The sequence below is a fragment of the Stigmatopora nigra genome, chromosome 8 (assembly GCF_051989575.1).
Source record: "Stigmatopora nigra isolate UIUO_SnigA chromosome 8, RoL_Snig_1.1, whole genome shotgun sequence".
NCBI lineage: Eukaryota > Metazoa > Chordata > Actinopteri > Syngnathiformes > Syngnathidae > Stigmatopora > Stigmatopora nigra.
The window spans coordinates 3,461,349-3,472,021 of record NC_135515.1 but is presented as its reverse complement, the minus strand read 5'-3'; the positions used below and the strand labels follow the sequence as shown (position 1 = coordinate 3,472,021).

The 10,673-nt window shown below is 41.1% G+C and overlaps 1 protein-coding gene and 1 long non-coding RNA gene across 2 annotated transcripts; one reads left to right on the top strand and one right to left on the bottom strand.

Moving 5' to 3' along the window:
* Positions 1 to 294: 294 nt before the first annotated feature.
* On the top strand, positions 295 to 2,691 carry LOC144201049 (uncharacterized). Its single transcript, XR_013327259.1, has 3 exons — positions 295 to 368; positions 435 to 515; positions 2,554 to 2,691. It is a non-coding gene; the product is annotated as an uncharacterized LOC144201049 (long non-coding RNA).
* Positions 2,692 to 2,962: 271 nt separating this feature from the next.
* On the bottom strand, positions 2,963 to 10,644 carry ddx6 (DEAD (Asp-Glu-Ala-Asp) box helicase 6). Its single transcript, XM_077722444.1, has 15 exons — positions 10,366 to 10,644; positions 9,227 to 9,786; positions 9,000 to 9,063; positions 8,335 to 8,439; positions 8,111 to 8,240; positions 7,859 to 8,005; positions 7,673 to 7,767; positions 7,130 to 7,252; positions 6,891 to 7,019; positions 6,689 to 6,805; positions 6,529 to 6,592; positions 6,257 to 6,358; positions 5,990 to 6,169; positions 4,173 to 5,568; positions 2,963 to 4,095 (listed from the first exon to the last, which is right to left on the bottom strand). The coding sequence occupies exons 2-13, from the start codon at positions 9,412 to 9,414 to the stop codon at positions 5,994 to 5,996; spliced, it is 1,440 nt and encodes a 479-aa protein (XP_077578570.1). The 5' UTR covers positions 9,415 to 9,786; positions 10,366 to 10,644; the 3' UTR covers positions 2,963 to 4,095; positions 4,173 to 5,568; positions 5,990 to 5,993.
* Between the last annotated feature and the right edge of the window lie 29 nt (positions 10,645 to 10,673).

Genomic DNA, 10,673 nt, shown 5'->3' with positions numbered 1-10,673 from the left:
AAATATGTGCAGGTACAGGGATTTGAACACAGGACCACAGATGTGGGAGTCTAACGACTTAGCCACTGATCCACCAAGCTGTAAGAGAAGTTAGTAATACTTACACTTTTATCTCATTTATTTACCTGAATAATATTTGGAAAACCTTTGCAGACACTTGGATTCGAACCCAGGACCACAGAGGCGGGAGAGTGATGACTTAACCACTGCGCCACCAAGCTGTAAGAGAAGTCAGTAATATTTACACTTTTATCTCATTTATTTACCTGAATAATATTTGGAAAATCTTTGCAGACACTTGGATTTGAACCCACGACCATGGAGGTGGCAGACTGATGATTTAACCACTGGGCCACCACCCTGTTAGTGTAAGCAGTAGTACGTATACTTTACCTCATTCATTTACCTGAATAATATTTGGAAAATTTTTGCAGGCACTGGGAATTGAACCCAAGACCAAAGAGGTGGAAGACTGATGACTGATCCACTGGGCCACCACTCTACTGGATTATGCAGTAAGTAGTATTTGTTGTTTTGTCTCTTTCCACTCCCAGATCATACTTAGTACTTTATGGTACCTTCAAGTGGGGAAAATTAGGTAAGAAGAGCGAAGCAGGATTTGAACCCAGATCCAAAAAATTGGAATTAAATTCAAATTAAGCATTTTTGAAGGGGAATCCTTACCTCGCGGAAATTTACCTGTCGCGGGTGGTCCAGGTCTCCATTAACTGCGATAACAGAGGGAACACTGTATATGCCTTTGGACATTAAAGCACATGACGGACAGATGACCGTACGTGACCTCGCCAACCTCCCACGGCGAGAACCCGCAAACCCCAAAGCGCTCCACGCCACCCGCGGACATACGTCACACTGGGCTGCGTATCTGTAAAAAGGAATTGTGAGAATAAATGATGGCCATTATCATAGTCACCTGCGTGGGCGCCCTGACAATCGTCAGGAGCCCGACAGGCGGTTATCTTGAGGCAATCATTAAAATTCACACTCAAATAGCCTTTTTTAAAATTTGCACCCTATGTGGCATCCTTTCTTAAGAGGAGACAAAAAGATCCAACTTTTAACAAACAACACTATTAGACTAATGTTAAGTTATCAAACACGAACTATAAAATAAATTCCATCATAGGCCAAATTTGCAACTAAATTATCCCTTAAACAGAACTCGTGTCAAGCTGTAAAAGACACATTATTGGAAACACTTAAGTTAAGTTAAGATCCGCCCACTTTAAGTTATTTTGATTGCGCATTTGCAACAGATGCCCCGCCTCCCCTCCAATGACGAGATAATTCTAGGCCAATTATTTTCCTGAACTCCCCAAAAAAAGGATTAAATAAATGAAAAACTCTAATAAGCAGAGCCAGTTGTTCCTATGAGCAATTTAGGCAATCTCCTAGGGTGCAATCTACATAGGGGGCCCCCAAAAAAAATATCTTCAATTATATGACCATTTCTCCAGGCTATTATTTCTCACTTCTACATCAAGTTAGTCACATGTAGGCAGTTTTCAAATGTCTACCACTTTTCATTCAAAACCCAACAAGGACTTTTTGCAATTGTAATCAGTTGATTACAGTCAAGCGCTACTTTAAAACTATACTTTAACTTGATTGGAAGAAATGAGTCAACTTACTTACCCATTTATTTTTTTTAAAGCCCTAAAACTTTCGATTAGATTCAAATCCCCAGCTTTGTCAGCAGCAACTAGCCAAAACAATGACACCATGCATCCTCTCATTCCGTTATCTGCCCAGTTCAAGGACGTGGAGGCATTCCATTTTCACTCGCCTCCGTCCAACAGATTGGATTTTCCCTTCTTTACTTTTTTTAAACCTCCTTTTAAGCAGAAGGAATTGGATAGGAACAACTACTGAAGAAAACTATTGATTATAACCAACCTAATGTCTCCTGGAGGAGCTGAATCAATACCACTAAGCTGTCTTATATAAACTGCGTGCGTGAAGCTAACATTTCCTGTTTAGAGGTCATCACAAACAAATCTTGACCAAATCATCAACTACCATTGACTGCAATAAATGTCCAATCCAATGACAAACCAATATTCCTATCTGCAAACTAGTGATTAACACAACTGGTTTAATTTTTCCATTTTACATCACACACTATCAATTTACACATCAATCACATGTCTTAACTCTAGTCGTGAAATCTTCCACTGTCAGTGTAAACGTTGCTCGAACAGTTAATTTGTCACAACTATAACTGTCAATTCTTCACATTGACACAGAAGGTGTTTTACAGCATAACCACACTCCCTGTCGACTAAAGAGGAATCCATAAAGCTTCAGCTCCCTCTGCTGGTTTGACAGTGACAGAAATAAAGTATTTGTAGTCAAGAGTTACTTCAAGTTCGTCTAGTTAGTAGTTAGATTTACCATGATGTTCCAATGCCGATTTTTAACTTAACTATCCGATTTTATCCATGCTATATTTCGCCAATATCAATTTTAAAGCATATTTTAACCTGCTAAGTTTTTACAAAATCCAAACTGACAATTTTTTTCTTTCCTCAGATGGACTTTAGCACCTCCTACCCAACAAGAACATAGAATGAACAGTAAGTCTCACCTCATCTTGTTTTCTGAACCACTTTATCTTCTCTAGGATCACAGGGGGTGCTGGAGCCTATCCCAGCTGACTTAGGGCCGGAGGCAAGGGATACCCTGAGTTGGTGGCCAGCCAATCACAGGGCAAACAACCATTCACACTCGCATTCAAACCTAGGGGCAATTTAGAGTGACAATCAGCCTACCATGCATGTCTTCGGAATGTGGGAGGAAACTAGAGTACACAGAAAAAACCCACATAGGCCTGGTGAAAACATGCATACTCCACAGGTGGACCGCCAGCAGTAAGTCTAAAAAGGTAAAGATTGTAAAAATTTAAGACAAAAGTTAAAAGTCAGAAAACCAGAGCAAAGAGTAAATTCAGTGAGCTTTATTTTGAACAAAACTTTCACTTTTCAAGCCCAATTTTACAAGTTCTTTTGTTGCCGTTTATTTAACTCCACTTCCTAAAATTAGCATCACTGAAATTCCTGCCAATTACTTAATGACCAAATTTCCATAAAAATAAAATTTAAACTTAAAAGTTGCTTGAGTGCAGTTTTCTTTGGGCAAAACAACAAAACAAAATTTAGGGCTACTTTCCATTTTTTTAATGTTCTTCCCCCAATCTCTTTCTCCCTTCAGATCCATCTCTGTGAACTTAGGATCTGGCAACCAACCCCGAGTTGAACTGATGCGCCGTCAGAATCCTCCCACACAAACGACGACATTTCAAAGTCCGATTTGTCATCGTTTTGAGTCGCCGCTGTGACAGAGGATTCCTGTGGGCATCAGGGCAGCAAAAAAATCCAATCAAAACCCTCCCAAATTTTAAAACGACCTTAAACAATGAGGCAAATTTAATAATTAAATCCAATTAACACAATTTGGCAAGATGCTATCGCCTCAGTGTCCAAGGTTCTAAAGGAGCCATGGCGCTTGGTCGGCGGGAGGCATCAAACCATCTTACCGGCTGTCGCTGATCCGGACGGACCATCAAACAAAAACATACCCGCCTACCGCCGACAGAGCGCCAGGCTACGCAGACGGCTGCCCAGCGTCTGAAAAGTTTGGATCCCCGACTCGCTTGCACGCTGAAATTTTAAATTGTCTTCTATTGTTTTTAAACATAACCCATCCCTCCCACTCCCAGGTCGAATTCACCGAATTGGATGCTGGATTCACTCTTGGGGGCAGAGCGTGAAATTCAAGCGAGCAGAGGATCGCCGTTCCGACTAAATGAGTAAGTACAATTCTTAATGTTTGAAAGCTATCGGAACGGCTAGAAAAAGCATCTTGCTGCAAAAGGGAACCACAATGTTCCCCCCAAAAAAGCCCCTTGGAGCACCTTGGAGCACCTTGGAGCACCTTGGAGCACCTTGGAGCACCTTGGAGCACCTTGGAGCACCTTGGAACACCTTGGAGCCCCTTGGAGCCCCTTGGAGCCCCTTGGAGCTCCTTGGAGCTCCTTGGAAGCTCCTTGGAAGCTCCTTGGAAGCTCCTTGGAAGCTCCTTGGAAGCTCCTTGGAAGCTCCTTGGAAGCTCCTTGGAAGCTCCTTGGAAGCTCCTTGGAAGCTCCTTGGAACTCCTTTGGGGGAGAACAATGGGTTTTTGTGGACATATAACCAAACCCCACACACATACATCAAAAAAGGGCGGGGAAAAGAATTGAGAAAACAGCCGTTAGCTCAGTCTGAATTTGCAGTCAGTCAATTATATTGTCCATCACAGCCGTTCCTCTTCGTGTCGTCTTAGAATTTTTTTTTTAGAAATCTTCTCCACCAACACCGTGCCGTTAGAATGGTGGTAAAAATAATCCGTGTCCATGTTATTGCCTGAACTCAACTTGCAATATTTGAAGGGCCAACCTGCCATAGGATTTCACTTTTTGTTGTTTAACGTCTTGCGGGATTGGCTTCACATGCTACATATTTTTTCTCTCTTCTTTCCAGGTAAGATGCGTCAGTCACTTTGCTGCTTTTTCCCCAGACACGACGTAGTTGAAATATGTCCTTCTTGGCGCTCCCACGTGTGCGTCCGTGTAACAGGCTGGCCAAAAATGGTGACAGACACTTTTGACGGTAGGCGTCTTTTTTTTACTTGAAATTCAAAACCGTTCTGCCATTTGTAAAATTATAAATAAACTCACAAGCCAATAGGCAGTCATCCTTCTCCAGTGCCGACAAGTAGGTTGTAGGGGGGGTTGGAACTATGGGGGTATATCGGCTTTGCTTCTTCTTGACTTGTCTAAAACAATCTTAAAATGAAGGTATATACACAGGCTCACAAAGTTAAGTCCAGCCATCCGTAGGAAGGTGAGCAAGGGTGAGTGGATCAAGAAAAAGAAAAAATATTCGATTTGAGGGGGGGAAAAAACAAACACTTGAAAGATCCTCCTGACTCAAGTTGACTGGCTGCACCGTCGCCCAAGTTTTGTTGAAGACGAAATTGTCAGCTTCTTCTAGAAGCGAGCTTTCTGAAGAATATTAACTTAAAGGAATCGTCTGGCTTTCTTACTGAACTGGGAAAAAAATATTTGTGTCCATAGCGGTCAATAGGGTTCCAACTTGGTCCTGCAATGTTAACTAGCCAGACTTGAAGCGCAGCAGGACGACGAGCACAAATGTGAAAGCAGTTGGGAATCGATGACTAGGGGGACGTTGTTACTTGGAGACGAGGAGTTGGGCTGCGGCTGCTTCGTAAGGCACTTCATACAAAACGGTTCCAGAATGAGAAGAGAACAAAAGTGGCGGATGGGGCTGGTGGTGAGAGGGGTTCCAAAAAGGTGTGCCATCCACTTGGTCAAGCACTACTGTCTTCTGTGCCAGCGGTGCAGCATTGAGCCCCGTGAGAAGAGGGGGAGGAAAAAAATTAGAGTTCTTCCAAAACGAGTCCAAAGTTCACATTCCCGATGAAGGCATAAAAAAAAACAAAAAAAGTTGGGATGGGTGGATCCAAAAGGGAAATGGAGGATGGACTGATCTGTGACAAACAGAAACAGTTTGACGACTTAGCTTAGAAGTCCTTTCAAGTACAAATGCAGAGTACTTTAAGCCTGGCGGGTTGCCAGGTTCAGATTGTGTCAATCCAAAGACAACCACATTCAAGATTGGGCCTTTAAATTTTACTACTTTATCTGTATTTACACATTATAGGGAGAACGAAAATACTTTTTAACATTGTGTATCAGAGTTCTTGATATTTGCCCAATAAGGATCATGGGAAATGTAGTTATTTGAAAAGATTAATCTAATTGTATTATTTGGGTTTCAATACACAAAATGATTTAGAGTATATTAATATTTTTTATATATGCATTTAAGGCATTTTCAACCTGTGTATTTTTTAGAATTTGGTTGAATTTGCTAGTCATCTTAAAAAAAAAATGCAGGTGCAGACTTACTGGTTCACGGCTTGACTTCTTCGCCGCTCTCGCTGTGGTACTCAGCCACATACAAACTCTTGTCGATAATGCCGGGGATGGGTTTGATATCTGTTCCCAGCTGCTCTTCAATACCTTTCAGGTTGAAGCGGTCGTCGTATGTGATCAGGTTGATGGCCAGACCCAAATGTCCAAAGCGGCCTGTGTGAGACAAGGTCAATTAAATTCTCTGTCTTTATTTCAGGAGGGTAGAGAATGAAAAACTAAAGGCTGCAAGCAAGTTCTCACCAGATCTGCCAATACGATGAAGGTACGTCTCTCCCAGCTTCGGAAAGTCGAAATTGATAACAACATTCACAGCTTGAATGTCAATTCCTCTTGTAAAGAGGTCTGAAAAAGAAGACATCAGTTTAGCTTTACTTGAAGCTAAACACTGATCAACATTTAAGTTTCATCTGTCTTTTGGATGTCTCTGAAAAATTAAAGAGCTTTTTTAAAAATCTGGAAAAATTGTGGCTTGTTTTAACTAGATTTTTTAATTTTGTGTGTTTCAGACTTACCAGTGGAGACGAGATTCCGACAAAGACCATTTCGGAAATCGTGGAACACGCGATTACGGTGTTCCTGGGGAGGAGAAAGGAGAAAGTTGCATTGACTTTGGCGACAACTTCACAAACAATCTTCAACAATTAGTGCCATCAGTCAACTGTATTTGCCTACCTGTCTCATTTTAGCATGAATGTAGAAACACGAGTAGCCGAGCTGGGAGATCTTCTTGGCGAGAAGCTCTACTCTCTGAGAGGAGTTGCAGAAGATTATAGACTGGTTGATCTGGAGCTAGAAGACAGACAATCCCCAAGAGTCATTACTTTCTTTGAAATATGTAATTCGTGTGATGTTGAATCAGAAAAATCAGTCTTACCCTGGAGAATAAAGTGTTTAGGCAATGCACCTTTTGCCTTTCAGTGACATAAGCGTAATACTGCGTGACACCCTTCAGTGTGAGTTCCTCCATGAGGTTGATCTCGTAGGGCTTCTGTAGGTGCGAGTTCTACAGAAAATAAAAAAAGAAATAATTAAAAATGTTGTATTGATATGTGGAATCTGTGGATGTATTTGGAGAAGTTGATTTCTTGTTAAGTGTGTTATTCCATTACGCACCATAAACTTTTGCACGCTGAGGGGAAAGGTAGCAGAGTAAAGCAAAATCTGCCTCTGTTTGGAGAGGAAGCCTAGGATTTCTTCCATCATAACCACAAAGTCCTGAGACAGAAGTTTGTCGGCCTGAAAAGAGGAAATAAAATATTATTAAATGATGACCATTGTGCAATTCTTGTGGAACTACTCACATTACTGAATCCAAATCCAAAAGTCGGTTGAATAATGATGGATAAATTTACTCCTTATACTACTGATCCTATGAATGTGGTTTTGATGCATACTGTAACTCAGAAATACTACATGCAAGATTTTTTCTTAAGATTTTCCCTTCAAAGTAACACATTTGTACTCCCTATTAAAACTATGAATTTGGAAATAAAAATTATGAATCAGTGGGCGGCTTATACGCAAAAAATTGTCAAATCAAGCAATTTTAAGGGTGTGTGGCTTATACACAAGAAAAACGGCAAATTAAAAATTATAGTATTGCATTCTTACAATAAAAAAAACACCAACAACTTGTGTCATTGTTGTGACACAAACCTCATCGAGAACAATCATCTGGACTTGACCGACTTTGGCCACTCCTTTCTTGATGAGGTCCAAAATTCTTCCTGGAGTGGCGATGACCACATGGACTGTGGAGGTAAAAATATATAAATAAATTTAAAAAAAAATGGGCAAAACCAATGACAATTTAAGACACAAACGAACTGTTGCAGGACTTACCCGTTTCATCAAGTCTCATAATGTCATCGCGTAGGTTAGTTCCACCTGTGGTTGCCATCACCTTGACTCCTCCCATGTGTTTGCTGACCTGGATGCATATTTGGCTTACTTGCAGAGTCAGTTCTCTGGTGGGCACTATCACCAATGCTGCGTAGGCAGGAATAAGAGATATGGTTATCTCACGGGAGAGTGGGGGGGGGAAAAAACAAGCAGTCAAGGAGACATTCACTAAGGGAGAAGAAAGAAGCCCACCTTGTATGTAGTCTTTCTTCAGGTCAATACGTTCAAGTAAGGGAATGAGGTAGGCTCCACTCTTTCCCGTGCCATTCTTGGCTCTGGCCAAGATATCCCTCCCCGATAATGCAATGGGAATGCTTTCCTCCTGCGAGCATAAGTGATAACGTGCGCTTTGAAGATCGGCTCGCCGTCATCAGGCCAAGATTTGGGCGTCAAATGTTAGCGTGGGAGAAACGCACCTGGATGGGAGAGGGCTTTTCCCAGCCCATTTCAAAGATGCCCATGAGCAGCTCCCGCTTTAGGCAGTAATCTTCAAACTCGTTGCCTTTTGTTGCGGTCACATCCTGTGGGAAACAAGAAAGGAAACGGAACAAATTTACAATAATATTGTAACTGGCAACATTATGGTATTTGACATTTTTACAAGCACAAAAGGTTGTGCAAGTTTTTTTTAGGGCCTAACAAACCTGCTTAGACTAACAAATTGCGCTAGCTTATAGCAGCTAAAAAATGAAAATTTTAAAAATGAGTTGAAATCCCTGAGAAAATAACAGAAACATAATAGCCTTTATTCTTAGTATTGAACCAGTGATTTATCCGTATTGGGAAAAAAAACTTGCTACAATATCAGCCATTCACCAAAATACCCACCTTTTCCCCACATAAAACAATATTAAACCAAATGAATAGCTTAGTGGAACTATTCAAACTACTTGAGCAAAGTCAATTACTAGCCATTGATAGCTATATTAAGCAGAAACCTGTTCAACAACCAAAAATAGCAGCTCATCACCTAAACTCTTATTTTACAGTATACTGCGATTTTAACAAACACCATAGTAGTCCTTTTAAATTTTACTTAAAGTAGTAGTTAAAATTTAAAGAAAAAGTTATGAATACAAACCGAAGTTCTCATCCTCATGTCCCTTGGGGGCAATTTCAAATTTTTCTTCCAGTCATCTCCAGGCCTGTAAAAGTCCAAAAAAATTATAAGAAATTATTACAAAAGATGTCATCTTCAATTTAACAATTGGTAACAGTACTGAGGGATTTTCCCTAAAAATAAATTGAAAGAACATATTCATTATTATTGAAGCTACCATTACAGAGTAAGCATATTTGGATACTTACTTGATGACAGTATTAGTTGTGGGTGCTGCCTGGGCATTGCCATTGTTGATTGTGCCTTTCATCTGGTTAAGTGGCTGTTGTTGGGGTCCTCCACCCGGAGCTCCGGCCGGTTTCATGGAGCCGCGTAGCTGTCCGTTCTGGTTCGACAATCCCAGGATGACCGGGTTCTCCGTCCTGGCAGTGCTCATGTTTCTGCGTTAGTTTCTCAGTTCAATAATATTGAAACTCTATTGGGGAGTTAATCCACAATTAAGTGTCGCCCTCCCCCGTCGGGGCTTTGTTTTTGATACGCGTCCAAATATTTTCGCTTGCCACCAACTTCACAATGTTGCTGTCTCTGGGACATGAAGCGAGAACTTCTTGTCAGTGTTTTTTTGAATAGATTTCAGTCAGGGATGGAAGTTTGTATTATTAAGCGTGGAGCTTGACAGCAGGTGTCTGGAATCCAAACGTAGGGATGGCTTAGCTGGCTTTTCAAATGTGGGCCGACGTGTTCAAGCTGGCCATTTCATGGAGCTCTACTGAGCTGATGTGTCCTCCACTTCGGTTTTGTACCAACCCTAAAGATCACAAGTAGTTAGTTCAACCACAAATAAACAGATCAAAACAGTCCATTCAAATTAGCCACCCCCAAAAGTCCATTCAAATAAGCCAACCCCAAAAGTCCATTCATTTGAGTGTGAAGGACAAAAGAGATCTGTTTGATTTAACAGCGAATAACCATCCTATATGACATTTGAGGATCTGAAATGTACAATAATGCCTTTATTTTTAAAAAGACAAATCAAGGTCTCGTCTAATAAACATTTTAATTCGTGTTTAGCAGCGATCGCCTGAGCTCGCCTTCTAGCAACGATGACGTAGAATTAGTTCCTCGTTCATCAAGGGTCACTATAGCAAACATTTGATCACAATTATGTCCAAGATTAATTCAAGATCGGTACGATACACGGCCTCGCGGATCAAATGTTTGTTTCATATTAACAACATCGGCAGTCGACGTCACCTGGTTAGCTTCCTAGCTTAGCCTCATACTAAGTAACGACGGTGTAAAGCAGCCTTTAATTTTAGAGAACATCACAGGCCGATCGTGAATCGGAACATTAAATCCACATACGGGGAGACAAAGGCTTCGTTACCTCAAATAGGCGAAGTCGATCGCGGTCATTTAGTTTGTTGAATCAGTGCCGAATGGTAGCTGAGAGCACGAATGAGGCACCTTCTTCACGTCCAAACCTTCAAGATGGCTTCCACTCGTATTTGCGCCCGCCTACTAACGCCCAAATCATCTGATTTCATTTCTAATCTCTTTTCATCTACCAAAATGTTCAATGATTCCCTTTGTGTCATATAATTGTTTCTTTTATTCGTGAGGAATAAATGTAGTTGTTCAAATGTGCTGCCGTGTTTCAATTCAACATGGGTATGTGTCATCTCTGTGACGTCA